Source organism: Pelecanus crispus, chromosome 3, assembly GCF_030463565.1.
Source record: "Pelecanus crispus isolate bPelCri1 chromosome 3, bPelCri1.pri, whole genome shotgun sequence".
Classification (NCBI taxonomy): domain Eukaryota; kingdom Metazoa; phylum Chordata; class Aves; order Pelecaniformes; family Pelecanidae; genus Pelecanus; species Pelecanus crispus.
This window is the reverse complement of record NC_134645.1, coordinates 55,114,381-55,131,823: the sequence shown is the minus strand read 5'-3', so window position 1 is coordinate 55,131,823 and position 17,443 is coordinate 55,114,381. Positions and strand designations below refer to the sequence as shown.

The 17,443-nt window shown below is 36.0% G+C and overlaps 1 protein-coding gene across 1 annotated transcript in view; it reads right to left on the bottom strand.

Moving 5' to 3' along the window:
- PRKN (parkin RBR E3 ubiquitin protein ligase) overlaps positions 1–17,443 on the bottom strand; it is a 699,368-nt gene that overhangs the window by 457,084 nt on the left and 224,841 nt on the right. Inside the window, exon 5 of the mRNA XM_075707694.1 lies at positions 11,540–11,623. Within this exon, the coding sequence (XP_075563809.1) occupies positions 11,540–11,623 (84 nt within the window). The remainder of the gene's footprint in view (positions 1–11,539; positions 11,624–17,443) is intronic.

The window sequence follows — 17,443 nt, the reverse complement described above, 5'->3', positions numbered from 1 at the left end:
GCTTTTTTGTCCAAGATAAATAATTTAGCTTTTTTGTCCTTGTATGGAATTAATTCTATTTTATAATTCAGTTTTTACCTATCATTGATTTTTCTGCAGTAAGAAGTGGAATAACATACTTTCTTTATAAAGGAAAAATCGATCTACTCCAGAATGAGGTTACTTTGAGAATTTCTGTTAAAAAAAAAAATTTCTAATTATAGTTTCCTAAAGAGGTAACTGAGAAGAAATGTAGAGTTGAAATAATTTGTAACTACAATGCAAAGAACTCCAAAACATAATAAAGATCTTTAAACACTAAAAGTCAAATGCCTTGTTTCTTTCTTTACTAATCAAGCATTTGAAGTAAGCATTTTTAATCTGTAATTGCTATTAAAGACATTCGTTTAAAGGCCTAGAAAAAATTACCATAATACAATCACAGCACCTTTGTAGGTTATCCCAAAGTCCTATAGGTGCTGTTTTCAGTGCTATTCCCCCTCTCCGCTCCTCCTTAGAAAATGCACTGGTGGCAAAACAAAGCAAAAAGCACCCACATTTAGAGATGATTTAAAATAGAGAGCTTTACAGGAACAGAACCACATCATGCTATAGTTTAGGGCAGCTTTATATGAGGTAATCTAGGTAATTATAAGGATGTAAGCCTGACACTAGCCCTGGATAGAATAAATAGCTAATACGGTGCTTGATTAATAGAAGAAGGATGTGTAATTAATGCCAATCAACAAGAATTTATGGTAACTAGACCCTATCAAACTAACCTGACATTTTTATGAGATTACAAATTTAGTGGAACAACGTAATAGCGATGTTGCAACTTACCCAGACTTGTGTGTGGCATTTGATACGGCACTGACATTTTGATTAAGAAACTAGAACACTATGAGATCAATGTTAGATAGATTTAACTGATACGTTTCAAAACCTAATTTCCCACAGTGAATCATCAAATGTCTGTTTTTCAGGGTGGTCTTGCAGTGATCATCTCCTAGCTGTATACTATTCAAAATGTTTGTTAATGATCTGGAAGAAAGTACAAAGTAATTACTCATAAATTTTTCAGATAGCACAAAATCTGGGGGAGTGGAAAATAATGAAAAATAATGAAAAGTAAAAGTCACTGACAGACAAAGTCACATGAACAGCTCGCTCACACATAACATAATATGCATTTTAAACCAGCCAAAAATTAAGTCACACCTTTAAAAGTAAAGGCCATGCAGGCGGAAGGACTCTGTCCAGGAAGGCAGCAATTTGAAATGACTGACGTTTTTGGTGGATGATCAGCTGAGCTGGAACCCTCATGATGGCATTATGGTTAAATTGTCTAATAAAACTGCTGCATATCAACACAAGTAAGCTGACTATATCATCCCTGTAGTTGTCACTGATGGCATCACTGCTATAACTGTGCCTGGTTCTGATGTGTGGAATTTATGAAAAATGTTGAAAATTGGTAAGAATGCAACAGATAACTGAGCAAATGATTAAGGACTGGAAAATGAGGTTTTATTACATACCTCTCAGAACATTCGAGGAAAGGATAAGGTATAGCTGAACTTTAATCTGTGGAAACCAACATGAAGAAACAGAGGGCTCTTGATAATAAAGGACAGTAAATGGAAATTGAAGCTAGACAAGCTGAAGCTGGACAGAAAATCTGTACTAGAAATAGAGCACAATTTAAACAGGCAAGGTAATTAACCGCATAAGTCAAGGGGTTTGTTCGTTTGTTTAATTCACCACTGGCTTTAAGTCAAGGACGTATGTCCTCCTGAATTATATGTTCACATTAAAAAAAAAAATTACTTCAGGAAGTGATCACAACTTTTGTTACACAAGAGGATAGGTGAAACGATCAGAATGTTCCTTCTGCTTTTATATCTATGGATCACTTATTTCCCACCCATTCATGCCAATTAAATAACTCCAAGTTTCTGTGGTGCAAAGGATTCCCTTAGCATGTCTTTCAAGGCTTCATTATTTTGTACCTCAGCAGTTCTGGATTCCCATACAGTTCCATGGGACCAGAGAGGATCCCAAAATGCTAGCACACATACCAGACTGCCCTAACAAATTATGCTTTAAGACACAACCGTTCATCATGGAAACAAAGGGGAAAAAAAAATGAAACACAGAAAATGGAATATGTGGAAAGAAGGTAAAACAACTGCTAACACGTCTATGAAAGTTTTTGCAAGATCAAAGCTGATGCATGCTAAAAACTGCTTGTACAGTTCACAATTTAAAATGGAGTAGTTCAAAGCAATTGTGTACAGGTTTGCGTTTTGTCCTGGTTTCAGCTGGGATAGAGTTAATTTTCTTCCTAGTAGCAGGCATAGTGCTGTGTTTTGGATTTAGGATGAGAAGAATGCTGATAACACACTGATGTTTTTAGTTGTTGCTAAGTGGTGCTTATGCTAGTCAAGGACTTTTCAGCTTCCCATGCTCTGCCAGGTGCCCAAGAAGCTGGGAGGGGGCACAGCCAGAAGAGTTGATCCAAACTGACCAAAGGGCTATTCCATACCATATGACATCATGCTCAGTATAGAAACTGGGGGGGGTTGGCTGGGGAGCAGTGATCGCTGCTTGGGAACTGTCTGGGTATCGGTTGGCGGGTGGTGAGCAATTGCATTGTGCATCACTTGCTTTGTATATTGTTATTATTATTATCATTATTATATTGTTATTGTTGTTATTATTTTTTGTAATGAGGGAGGAAGCATTATAGAAGAAGGTAGTGAAGGTGCCAATTCTTATTTCAATTATTAAACTGTTATTATCTCAACCCAGGAGTGGGTTTTTTTTTCACTCTTACTCCTCTGATTCTCTCCCCCATCCCATCGGGGTAGGAGGAGTGAGCAAGCAGCTGCGTGGTGCTTAATTGTTGGCTGGGGCTAAACCACGACAGTTCGCATCATTATGGATGTGATACGAGAATCATACATATGCTATTGTGATTGATTAGAAGGCTTGCAAACATCTTAAAGATGACATTTAACACCACCACAAGATTTGTCTTAATGAGGTGTAAGGTGCTGATTGTTTCAGTCATGCATGTGGAATCTTATGGTATTTGTAGGGAAATTAGGGTCAAGTAACTGATGATTAATTTATGATATAAAATTAATGATTAAGTCAGTACTATGTTTGCTCTATAGTTATCCTAGTTTTAAGAAATGTATGTATATGAATTGTAGTTATACACTTAAAAGTTGGATTGACTTTGGCCATTGTTCTGCTTAACTAACTAGGCTTTTAAAGACACTCCTCACAAACAATTTAGAAGCTTCCTACGTTATGCGAGAGAAACCTGACTGGGGATGCCCAAATTGATTCTCAACTTCACCATGGAAGCATAAATCAAACCAAAGCATTAGCTGTGTTTAATAGGACAGCTTAACTTAGTGATTAAAAGAGAGCCATTTTAATTTTTAATTTGGAGAATGGATAAGTTTCTGAAGGGAAGAGATTTTAAAACCAGAAAATTCTCTGAAACTGTTTCCCTATTTGTTAGCTCTGGCCCCTTCTTATATCACAAAATAGGAAAGAGAGTAAAACGACAATGATGGGTCTGCTTTGCTTGTTACTTAACTTGTGTTTACACTTTATTCCTTTGACTTGCACTAGGATTTACTTGCCACACCACTTGGCATAAAAGAATATAACAGTCCCTAAATAGTAAAAGCAATGGCCTCAGAGTCTCTGGTAAATGCAAAATGTTCTGAAACTTTTCTTGTATGAAATTTGAATAATTCTCAAGTCTGGATAAAGAAGCTGTCATAATCTTACTTCACAGATACTAGGTTGTGTTACAAGAATTTTAGTTAGCACTCCTGTTTCAACATACTTTTTTTTTTGTGGGTTTTTTTTTGTTTGTTTGGTTGGTTTTTTTTAAAACCATGATATCTGGACTATTCTCTAATGCATAAAGCGAACTAACATGGACAACAATGAAATAAAATACGAAGTCAAGAGGTCTCTTGGTATTAAGAAACATCCCAGTATTTTTAAAGTTACTGATAGCAATATTATGACATTGAAAATATTCTAATGGCTCCAAGGACAGACAGACATGGTTCCTTTCACAAATAACCACCCACATCACTGTAAACAAAGAACAATGAATAAATAATATGGCAATGCATCAGAGCCTTCCTATAATGAGATGCTAGTTCTTTAGTTTACTATATTCACATTTTGATAACATCATTAAATTTACTATTTTACTCTTGATACTGTAACTGCTACAGAATGTTTCTGTTCTCAGCTGAAACTGAGGTCTGAGCTGATCAAAGCAAAATGAGATGAAAAAAATGAAGCACGTTTCATCTGAACAGTGAGGTCTGAGAATAGCTTTGGCTGCTTGAAAGAAAAAGCATTTAGTAAGCTGCATATTTAAAGCATCCAAGCTGAACGATATTCCCTTGATTTTTTTAGTCCAGCCTATTCCAGATGAGCACAGACTCCCTGTGGAACAGACCAGCTATGAAAAGATTACATAGTATTGCTGTCCTCAGTGCTAAACCTAATGACAGTAAACATGCAGGAGAAAGACAAATATTCATGACATAGCTTCAAAAATTTCAATATAATAAAATTGCAAGATTCAAATCACACAGGAGGAATGTGGAAAAATAACAGGAGGAATACATAATGAAAAATAACACGCTTTCTATTGCAAACTCTTTGTCCTAAACACACACTGGAACAGCGATGCTACTGTATAGTTGAATGTGACTGTTAGAAACCATGTATAATGACCATATACCAATCATTTAAAAAAAAAAAAACAGGAATGAAAATATAAAAGTGACCAAACTGGAAAAATAAGTCTCTGCTCTGGACACAGGAGATTGCTATAGAGATTGCATAGAAGGGCATACTGATATTTAAGGAAACCAAATACTTAGAGATGTTTCTATAAGTTCACAGAAGTCCTGTTGCTTCTTGCAGAGACACTTTGCTGAAACCTAACATGATTTGGAGACTAGTGAAGACATAAAAATGCTATTCAGTTATCATAATGATAGTTGATGCAGTCTTCATCAGGAATAAAAGTTCAAGATAACAGTAGTGAGACATATCACACGGGGATAGAAGTATATTTCCATTAAAATAATTTTCATGTTTCCTGATTCACAATGGCTTAAACCATACCTCACCTATAATCCTGTTCAACCCTTCCATTATTGTTTTTGAGATTTTAAAGTCTACAGCAGCTCTTTCTGTACATCAAGTGAGAATCTCAAGAACACACCAGAACATTAATACTTTTTCCACAGGTTTCTGAAGTTCAAAACAATTTTCCCTATATTTTGCATTGGAGACACGGCAATGTCTTTCATTGATGAACGTTCACTTGAGTGTGGGACTGATGTGGAGCCGATTCCTATGAAATCACCACTTCAGTGGTTTACAGTGGTGGTACAGCTCTGCCTAGCTATGTGAAAAGAGCTATATTATTTCTGTGGCTCTTGATGACTTTTGAATAGCATGAGTCTATGAAGAGAAAGAAAACGTAAGAGCATTTTTATACACAGAAGTAGAAAAGTCATCCTCTTCACAACCAGAAATTCACTTAATTGGATGATAAACAGAAAGTGTTCTGTAAGTATTTTAGAGAACTGCAGAAGTTGGAGCTTAATAAGAATATTTCTTCAGTAATATTTTACTTGAATGATGAGAGGTATTTACTGGCTGAATAAAGAGTTTACTATCAAATGTATTCAGATTGCTTGTAAAGGCAAACCTGAATCCACCAAAATCGTATCAGAAATAGCTGCCCCCCACCCCCCCCCCCCCCCCCCCCCCCCAAAAAAAAAAAAGGAATAAATACCAGACCCTCAACAGGATGGCAGCTAAAATTTCATGTGAGGTACAGTATCTATAACTTTTGTTCAACTACATGTGACAGCAGTATTTATTCAGCAGAAAGCATATATTGCCATTATTACCATTACACTGGAAACAAAACTCAAACCCAAGATAGCTCCAATAGCACTCACTCAAGCTTGCAATTAGTTGAGAAATAGCTTGCTTCTGTCCATTTCCCCAAGTTACTGGAACTGATTAGTTATAATGCTCTGAGAAAAGCAGCACTTTAATTTTAACTCTGTGGTATGGTACATTCTACATAACATAAATTCTACATCATTACTACTATATTTTGCAAAGTTTTTTTTTTTTTTCCTTTTTATCTTCTTCAAAAAAGTTTACTGTGATCTCACCATCATGATTTAGTCATTGTTTTGGACAAAATATTTATACAAATCTGTTCTAAGATTGTAAGTCTTACAAATATTAAAGAAATACTGGAAAACTTTGAATCTTTACTTCAAATACACTACTGGATCACCTTTGCACTAAATAGGAGAACTGGGTTCGTAGAAAGAATGAGTTCATTTCTGTCTTTTGAAAGAAGAATAGGAACTTGTTCACAAGACATGGGAGTAGTCTTTGCCCTTTGGTTATGCAGCTGTTTGGGAATGTTTCTAGTCTAAGAATACACTGGCTGACAAAAAGGAGAGCTAACAGTTTCTTCCTTTAATGAATACTATTCTTTCAAAAATAAATAAATAAAAACAATAATTAAAAAAGAGGCCAATAATGAGAAACCAATACTTCAGTAGTTCACCATTTTGTGACACTGAAACTAGAAGTACATTACTGTAGGAGTGAAAAAATGGCTCTTCATCTATAGAACAAGATTTCATCTCCCTCTGTCTACAGCAAGCTTTCTGATAACATTCAGCCACAACACAAGAAGGACCTCAGAGGTACAGATGAGATTTCTTCATAATATAAAGAGCAGTTCATAAATCACTTACTAATTAACCTCAACTCTTGCCTATCAGTAAAGCCTTCATACACTTTTATGGGTCTGTGAAACTTGAACTATGGTGCTGTGCTGTACTGAACAAAGCAACCTTAGCTAGATAGCCAAAGTGACAAAAAAAAAATCAGTTCAAGCTATTCAAGCTGTAACCAAATTATGCTTATGTGAGAGCAGTATCTGGGATTTCAGAGAACCACAACTGTTTACATAGCTTTTGCATTGCCCTTTTCAAAGAATACAGAGAATTACAAGAAAAAGAACTCAGAAAGAAAAGCAAACAAATACATCTGAAAACCAAGAGCCTGGAGCATTGCTAGTACATTCAATCATTTCTCTAGAATAAATGCCTACCTGCACAGCTACATACAGCAGTTCTGGCTGAAAGTGTTTTGAGACAGCTACCAAAAGTACAAGGTTCTGTCTCATTTAGTGAATGGTCCTGGTTTGCAAAACAGCTTGAAAGACTCCAACTTGATCCTCATTTAAAATGTGTCAACCGGCTAAAGTCAACTTTTCCATTTTCTAATTAATATACTTCAAGTTTGTTATAAAAGTGATTTGAGTGTTCTACAATTACAGTAATGTAAGTGTCCACAAAAACTTCATCCTTGTGGAGCAGTAGAAGTTCAGAGTGAATGTATTATTTCTGATAGACTGTAATTAATGTGTGTGGCGGGGGGGCGGGGGGAACAAACCAACCCACTGAGCTCTACTTTGGATACTCTATTTTGTTCACTATTTCTCAAAACACTAGACTGTTCATTTGGTTTCATAAAATAGTCTAACATTAAACCTCTGAAAGAAACACTGCTTGTTACCTTCTCAAAATCCATATTCTCTGTTTAGACCCCATTTCACCTGTTTGTAAGCTTTTATATTTCTGGATAGAGCACACAACTTCTCAAGAGCCTATTAGCCCAGGCTAGGGGGTAACAGCCTATAACTGAAATGAACATGAAGAGAAACTGTGGGAAAGCTCCCCCAGGCAGCACAGGAGACTGATATCCAGTGTTCCAGGTTTTTCAATTTCTCAGTTGGGAGTCAGTCATATTTTAAGATGTTACAATTGCAATATTTACCTTTTATATTTATTTCTCTTGCATTTCTTTTGCTCATAATTATGGACTATAACAAATCGCAAAATACTTTGTTTTTCACTCCAAGCTCAAAAGTAGTTGGAATCACAAATAAAGCACACAGAGCAGATCATATGAAAATTTAAATTCAGTTTAGTTTATGTCAAGGAAACCCACAAAAATTAGTCAGATACATTTCATATTTGTGAGCACATTGGAACACATATCAAATCACAGTGCATTTATCATTAAGATATTCATTATAACTAAAATTTATAAATGATTGCCAAAAGATAATGAAATTGAAATTTCATTTCTATTGCTTTCTAATATCATCAATTACTCTATTTTCATATTTGCAACCAAAAGAATTAAAGTCTGTAACTTCTGGCAAGAGACTAATTTTATATCATAATACATACAAATTAGTATTTCAGGAAAAAAACACATTGCCTCTTGAAGGTATGTTGCAAAGTTGTGTTTATGAGAAGTGGAAACAATGAAAACCAATTTTTAAGCAAAACATTTATGTCTTGGGGGAGAAATAATGGAGGACGCTTTTTTCCTTTGCTTAAACAGCAGTATTTGCAGTTTGTTGATAACTGACAACTAACAGTCTCAAAGCTTCGTTACCCATCACTGTAAAGAAGCATGTACACTGTGGAGCTATTTAAGACAGACAAAATAGAATTGCACAAACTTTGTCATGACAATGCAAAAATTAATACTTAATCATAAAATGTGACTTAATCTCTGAAAGATTGTAACAGCCAAGAAAAGCTTAGAGGTTTCAACTTGTGAATTAGTTAAGGTTATTTTTTTCTCTTTTCTGAGGTGATACATTCACAAAAGTCACAGAGGCATGAAGTTCAAAATTGATTTGAAAAGCCAGAAAGCTCTGCTGAAGAGGTTTGGTCTACTTTAAAGCCCAAAGAGAAAAAAAAAAAAGCCAGATTTCATGTGTAATGGAAAGAAAGTCCCTAACTTCTGCAGACAATTAATTCTGCCTCCTGATGATAGCACAGAGAAGACTTCGGCAAAGGAACACAAGTGGTCTAGCCCAGGTGAGTTAGCTGCTGGCTTCTTTTGCTTTTGCGGTGGGGTTTAACCATCTGGCTGCAGATCACCTCAGGAGCCAGCAAGAGGTTTTGTATCTGTAGTACATATGGGATTTGGGAACAAATGGATGACATCAAGTCACTATGAGTTCAGATAGGACAAGTTCTGGGAACAGGCACAGTACAAATAGCTAGACTGTTTTACCAGAGCAGGAAAGAGTGGCAAATCCCTGGAGGCACATCCATAGGATCTCTATCGTTTCCGTCTCTGGGCAAGACACAAACCAAAAGGCTCAGTGATTTAAACCTTTGGACTGGAAGGTTTCCCAGGAAGTAAAGATGTGTTTTCACAGTGTTTGAGGCTGGAAAAACATCCCACCCCAAAACACAAGGAGGATGCAGTGAACTGACTAGAGGACTTCAACAAGTCACTAATTCAAAGATCTGGTGCAGGGCTTAATTTTTCTTGACTAGATCGATATTGCTGGCAATTCTTGTTCAAGACCATAAAAAGGACGATTGTTCTTGCATCCCAGGCTGGTTAGGTTCTAACACCATTGGACAGAGTAGTTTGTAACTGGTAGAAAGGGAAAAAGTTTCAGATTGGAAATACAGGAACAGCACATTTCTCCAATAACAGCCTCATGCCTGTGTTTTGGGTGATTTGAAGCTGCATTTGCAATATCTCTGCCTAAAATAGGATGTCTCCTGATTTTTGATCAGTGATGCCTTACTGAAAGATAACATTGATCCTTGGCTCTGCTAAGTATGCAACTTGCCAGAGGCATTGACAGCAACTGGAGTCATGGGACTTAGCTGACTGGGTATTGGTTGGTTGCCACGGCATTAGCCAGTTAAGATTTTAGTTTTATGGTCAGTGCTTCCCTTCCCCCCCGCCCCCAAGCCAGGATGCTATGTTGCTCCATTTCCTGCTTTTTTTTAAAAAAAAAAAAAAACAAAAAACAAAAAACCACACACCAAAAAAACCACAACAAAAATTCAAACCTCAGTGAGGAAATGGTTTGTAGCTCAGAAGGCAGGGTTGCCAAAGGTGGCATTATTTCAGCACCTTTTTCACAGACAAACTGGATAAGAAAAGCTGTAAGCTGGTAGCTGCAGGTCAGTCAGATATGTTCTGGGAGGTCCCAGCAGATGACAAGACTGAGAATCTTGATCACATGCTTGTGTATATAAGGGCTCAAACTGGATACCTGCTAAGGAGACTCCTGTCCTTGTCAAAAGCAAGTTTTATCTCCATTTTCCTGTGTCATTTTTAAAGAAAGAAGGGAAAACAGGAAGAACTTCTCTCCAGTGACAGTAGTGGCACAGTGACAACAAACAGGTAGCAAAAGTGAAGTCAGGCAGTAAACCCTCTTAAAACTGGAGTAGTTCCTGAAGCATAACAGGCATACTACAGCCAATCCGCCCAGAGGCAAAGTGGTGCTTTCTTTTGCGCACCTAACAGAGCTCAGTACTGCTGAGAGAACAGCATATGAATGTCTAGTACCGGCCACTTTCAAGAGAGTGGTTGAGCCACTACTACAAGGACCATACTGAGAAGCAGAAGCCCAAAAGCTGCAAGACCTCAGTTTCTGTTGGCTCTGCATGGAGATAGCCATAAATCCCGTGCTGTTAAAACAAGTACTTGGTGTCTGAAATTAGATAAAATATTTCCTGACACCATCTGTGGCCAAGCAGGAGACACCTATGGAACCACACGGATGCACCACTTCAGAACTGTCTTGTTAGGGAAGACAGAAGACTGCACCAGAGCAGGTGAGTGCCTCTGAAAAAAAAAAAAAAAAAAAGGCACTTATGTTGTCCCGGTCTGCAAGTCTTTGATGAATAGAATCCTTTCATATGTACAAAGTTTTGTGTTTGTCTTTAAAAGCTGTGTCCAGAAGGAACACCTCAGATTCATCTTTTCCCTGAACAGGAAGTACCTCTAAGACCGCTTTAGTATTAAATACTATTGAACAATACCAACACATTAAAAGATATAATTATACATAAAAAATGTTTTGAAAAATCTTCATTAAGAATTTGAGATGTCTATGCTGCTTCTTACACTCAGGCTTTTCATTGATGTCACTTTGAGAAACAAACAACAATGATGAGCATGTGGGAGAACAGATTGTAAAGTGTGAAGAACAGTGTGAAGAACCTGCTTCTGTGGACAAAGCCTGAAAAATCTGATATGCGAGATGACATAGAAATTTGAAGCTTTCACAGCACTGTTAAATACACAATAATTATAAAATAAGCATTGACATAAAGGTTTAAGTATTACATTCTGCATTTAACTATGAATACTTGAATATCTAAGAGTTCTACTTCAGAGAAAGAGATGATATAAAATGACTTCCTCCTTCATTCCAAGCAGCAACTGACCAAGTTCCTCCATTTTGCTAAACAGAGATACATGATCTGACACTGAACAGCTCTTTTGAAGTGTATCATACCTGTCAATTTACATTCATTTCTGCAATTCTAATACGGTTAGAATTGCTGTAAACAGTTATTCTTATGAGTGCCACAGTACTTGGAGAAACACGATAAAATCTTACCGCTACATTTCCATTGCACCTTTGGGACTGGCAAACACCTCTTATTCTGTTGGGAATCAGCACATCGTCCCAGCAAGATGGACCCTTCAAAATAAAATCAAAGCATATAAAGTCTTTAATCTACTTAAGCAGATTAATAAGTAAACATTAAAAAGTTGGTTTTGTTGCCTCTTTTCCTACTCCTATTTCTTTTAGACTTCATGTAGACAGTTTTATCGTGTTTATGCTGAAAAAGTCCAATCAAATTATATGACAATATTCATCAGTAAAGCTCAATCACTGACAGGACATACAGCCCTTCCATCCTGAGGTCAGTGTTGTGAACAGGAGTCAAACAGCAGGTACGTTTTCTCAGCTTAAGACAGGGACTGACTGAATTACGATTAAAAAAGCTACAAAGAGTCATCTTGCAGTTCAACATTGTTTACACCTTGGCCTGCAGCTGACTAAAGGGAAAAAGGGAAAACACACAACAGTTGGAAGTAGAATACACAGTTAGAAAGACCGGCGTGTAACTCAAAGACTAGGTTAAGTAGCTTTTCTTTATTTTGTTGTTTAAGTATTAAATGGCTCTAACTTTACTGAAATTTGTTTGTTTTCATGGGCTGCTAATGTGAATTATGTTAATGTTTGCTGTAAGCAAATTAAACTTCTTGTTGCCTGATAAAGCCTTTACTTAACTATAATACAACGCAACAAAAATGTGAGTGAGGATTGTTAGTAGATTCCTGGGCATTTATTTACATTAGCTGCAATATTTGTCAGTCATTGTTAATAAAAAAAACAACATAAAAATCCTAGAAGGAAAATTAATAGAAAATCCTTAGCAAACTTTGCTATGACTTTTTGAATATGAACAGTTCATATACAAGCATACTACAAAACACAGTAAATTTAAAGATTACAAATCAGTATTATTAATATTTCACAACTGCAAAATAGTGTGGTTAACAGGATGATATATCAAAGAAGAATATTTATATATATGGCATATATAGGAACATTTCTAAAAATATTTCCCAGCACATAAAAAATTTAAATTATGTTAGTGCAAGTATTTTCTTTTAATATTAATCACACACCAATTAATGTTTAATTCGTAGACAATAATAATTAATCTGAGAAATAGATATGAAGCTTACAGATATCCACATACATAGCAGAAATAAACTAAGAAGGTATCAATAATTAAAATATTTGCTACTTGGATTAGTCAGTGTTTGGAATAGTGTCACTACTCAGGAATAACAGGAAAACTTTACCCAGAAGAGAAATTATGGCTATCAAGAGGTTTAACTGCATTAGTGAAATTAGTGCCCACTTAAATCATTACAAAGTAAACCAGTACCACATCTTCTTTTTACTTCTGTATGAAGCATTTCTTCAGCATAGTGCAGATATGGCTCAGAGCTTTGAACTAACTTAGTATTAGGAACTGAGCTCTGCTCTCTACTGTCACAGCTGAGGTGCTGGCATTTGAGATGGGTAAAAAAGAGCTTGGACATGCGTAAGTTGTATTGCAGGCAAACACAGGGGTGACTACTGGTAGGTTTGACTCTCTGGGAGGAAACAGCAGCAGTATAGTGTAGGTAGTATAAAGTAATAATACTTTACTTGAAATTGTGAAAAAAAAAAAAACACCCAAAACATCCTTGAATTAGTTATTTAAAACATTTCAAAATCAAGTCTGCCATCAATTATTCCAGTGAATTTTTGCCTCTTATGAAGCTTTAACATTCTTGAGTTTTTGCAGAAAGAGCAGCAAAGCCTCCTTCAGGTGTTGTGTAAAGAACCACCTCCTTTTAATTGTTTTCAACTCAGTAGTTGAAAGTTTCATTTGATACTTCCCCATTTATTTATTTTTCCCCATGCCACCAAAGACTGTGCAAATCTCTAGCATACCTCTCACAGTAGTTTACTCTCCAGGAAGAAAAGTAATCTACCTTGCCATTCCTCATATAGATGCTGTTCCTTACCTTTGATCAACTTTTTACTCTCTTCATAGCTCTTCCAATTCTACTTTATCTTTTTAGATTATGAGAAACATCACACAGTATACAAGACTCACTTACATGTTGGACTAGTGAATGGGAAGACAGTGTCTCGGAATTCGTTCTTTCTTTCTTTCCTAAATAATTATTAAAATGTGATTTACTTTGCTGATGGTTACTAAGCACTGAGACAGCATTTTGGTGGTATCTATCATAGCTCCTAGATCTCATTCCTAAATGTAAGTTATCACAAAATCCATCATGTATATATAAAATTTGGGTTTATTTTCCCAGTGCACATCACTACTATGAAACATACACTGAATTCCATCTGCCACTTCACCAGCAGATGAAGTGTGCATCCTAAGGTCCACAGAGAGGCTTCTAGTAGGTACTTCCCAGGTTCTTCCATACTGAACACACCTGTTGCTCCCTAGGCTGAACCAGCTGTTTACCTCATCCTCTCCAAGTGTTTCTTTTGTATAGCAATCATCTAGTGGACTTTTACACATTCTGCTCCTGTTATACTTTAAAAGGACTGAGTAACAGTTTTTCTGCTGTTTGCAAGTTATAAACTTTTTTTTTTGCTTGCCTAATTGCATTTTTATATTTAAGATGCCAGAATTATGCATTTGGTTTGGTTTGCTGGGGTGTTTTTTATTTTGTTATAATTCATCTCATTCCTCATTTTACTCATTTTTCCAAAAGATGCATCCTTGATTCTAATAACCTCTTTTTTTTTTTTCCCCACACCCACAACTTAAGTCATGCTAGCTTCCTTTCAGTCCTCAAATTTCTGTGCACATCATCTTTGATTCCAGTATAATTTCCACATCTCCTCCAAAGATTTAACTCTTTTTAGCTGCCCCTTCTAGCTTCTTCTCAACAAGCACCCTTACTACTATGTAGCTTTTCTTCTTTAAAATTAATCACAATACTTGTGTCTTTCTCAGATTTTGGGAACTTGCTGAACGTAAATGTATTAGTCATTGTTAAAGAATAGGTCTTTTTTACTAACATCATAAACAAGGTCCCTGCAAGAAAAGGTAATGCAGAGTTCTTTAATCAACTTTTCCATAACACAACCTGACAGCATCTAAAAGTTTAGTGAAGGATCATGTCAAACCATGATCCCAAGAGTAATTTACATGAAAGCAATTTAAATATCCCATTATCGTAATTTTTTCCTACACTGTCAAGCTTTTGATTTTTCCCAGCATGGTAGACTCACTACCATCACCTGGTCAAGTGGCTGTTAATGGGCACCTTATTTTTTTTTTCCCCTTTTCAGGCCTAGAATTTCACTCTGTAAGGATACTGTATAACTCACTGACTTGTTAAAGACAAGGACATGTTAACTTGTTAGTCTTATTTAACACCTATCCTGCTTCCTTCATATTCAAATTTATTAGTATACATTTATTAGAACATTCATTTTTCCAATTTAGAGGAATTCATTAGGTTTGTATATCTTCAGATAATCCTTACATAATTTACACTTGGGAAGAGGATACTGGAAAGAAAGGGTGAGAAATAAGAAGTGTGCTTTATAAAATTCGGGGGTGGGGAGGAACACTCATAAGAAAACCCTAAAACCCCAAACACACGCAACAAAACCCACCCAAACCCCAAGCACAACCACTTTTTCCTGATCCTGATAACAACATCAACAGCAAATCCTCCTGTTACTTCATCCCTGCACGATTAATACGAGACTCTCAAAGTTAATGATGTTATGCTAGTATACACAGAAAAATAGAGTCACAAGATTGCTACACAGCAAGATAATTTAAAACAGTCTCGCAGAAGCAGTTCCACAGGTATACATTATCAACTCTGGTATTAATTATCTTGATTTCATAAGAAGAAAATATTTCAAGCTAAACTTTTTAAAGGAATTAATCCTTCAACTTCACTGAAGTTATTTCAGGAGAAAAATCCCCAAGTATTCAGTAGTTTGCAGGCCCAGGTCCATAATCACAAAAATGTAAGAAGGCATAGTAATTCTTAAGTGAGAAAAAAAAAAACATACGTAGGATCATTTTATAGGTTGAGTGAGATTCTAGAAAAGTGCATATTTAAAATGGATAAAATCACTGTATTGATTATGCCACAGTCTTATAGTAGTTAAGAAACAAGCAGCCAATTTGCAAAATATAATCAAGAAAGCATCCTTAAAGAAACCAGAAGAGAAAGGAATTGATGCAATATTGACTACTGTTAGAATTCAGCTACTACAACTAGCACTGGATCAGGTCCAAATATGCTTAACATGGCAACATCTTTTTATTTATTAATAGTAACAACAATTGTATGAATTGTATGACTTTTTAAGGTCTTACCTAAGAGGGAAAGCTAGAGTGCTATATGGCATGGTGTGAACTTACAGTACTCTCACTCTCTGCAGTAATTTCCTCATGACATTTCTCATGCACACAAGAGTACTTTTCGCATGAAGCAGCCCTCTGCTTGAAATAAGAATATATCATCTTCCACTTAAGGCATGCTAAAAGCATATACAAAGGGAACTACTAGCACAGTCCCACACTATCAGCAAGTACCCAGCTGTTCACTCTGTAGCTAACAACTTCCTATTTTTTCCTTCATAAAAAGCCCACCCTATCCAACACTTCTTTACATTAAATCTTATCATGGGCATAAAACCCATAAGAAAGTCAGATGCATTTAACTCTTTTGATAACATTAACTAGACCCAGCTTTAAGTCAACAGCATTTTCTCTTTGTTCTAGCAAGAGTTATATCAAGTTCTTAAGGGACAAATTAATCCAGCAGGAAAAGTCCAAGATAGACTGGCTGAATATCTTGGGTTTGCACCTGTCTGGCACTGAGAAGTGGGGGGGAAAGTAACAAAAATAAAACCCAATCAAACAAAAATCCCCTAGAAAATTCTATGCCTCACTTTCCAAATTTCTAAGAAGGCGAAAATCTCCTTTCCCACATCTGTGCTTGGCATTCTTTAGGGTCATATTTTATTATTAATGATAACATAATACACTTCTAAAAGATTTAGTGTGTTTGCAAATTTTAGTTTTCCACCTTCAAAAAAAAAAGCAAAAAAGACATTTGTCCTTGAAAAACACTGCGTATTCAAAATGTTAATGTTTCTTTAGCGACAGCACTACTAAATGTCATTGCTATAATTGCGTCAAAATAAAATTAGGAATTCTGGAGAGATAAACACTTTGAAATGCAATTTTTTTATCATTCTTTCTTGAGTCTAAGAAAAGCCTGTCAAACTACACGCCAGCCAATCATTTGTGGTGTTGTAACACTGCACGCTGTAGTGTTTGTAATTATTAGTTTGCATTAATCAAGAACACACTGTGAGAAGAACAAAGCCTTCTGATTGCAAGATTAAAGCAACTGTCCCTCTTGTACACAGCCAAATGGCTCGCAGAGAAAGCTATGCATTAAAATGGAAGTATCAGAGAAGACTTTTCCGGTGTATAAATGGAAAAATGACAGAATAAAGAAAGAAATAGAAAGAACACCAGTATATCACTGAATAGAAAAAGTCATGTCAAATGTAGTTGAGTATTTCCCAAATAACCAGGTATGGAAATTTTTATTCTTTGGGTATATGGCAGTCGTTCCTTCCCTTTTTGAGGGGGAAGACAGGAAAAAAAGTTGGCAAACAACATATTAAATTTGAACTGAAGCTCCTATGCAGCATATGAAGAACAGGGAGGACTAAGGTGTTTTTTCAGTGTATGAGGGAAGTACTGGAAACCTGTGTACATTCCACCAATATATTGTACTTGTGCCCAGTACAGTGGGCAGTACACTCTACTCTCAGTGTACTTTCCATCCAGTAGCCAAGATCTGATTTTGTATTGTAGAACCACAACTGAATTTTGGCCAATGACCACTTAAAAAAAAAAAAAAATCTCTC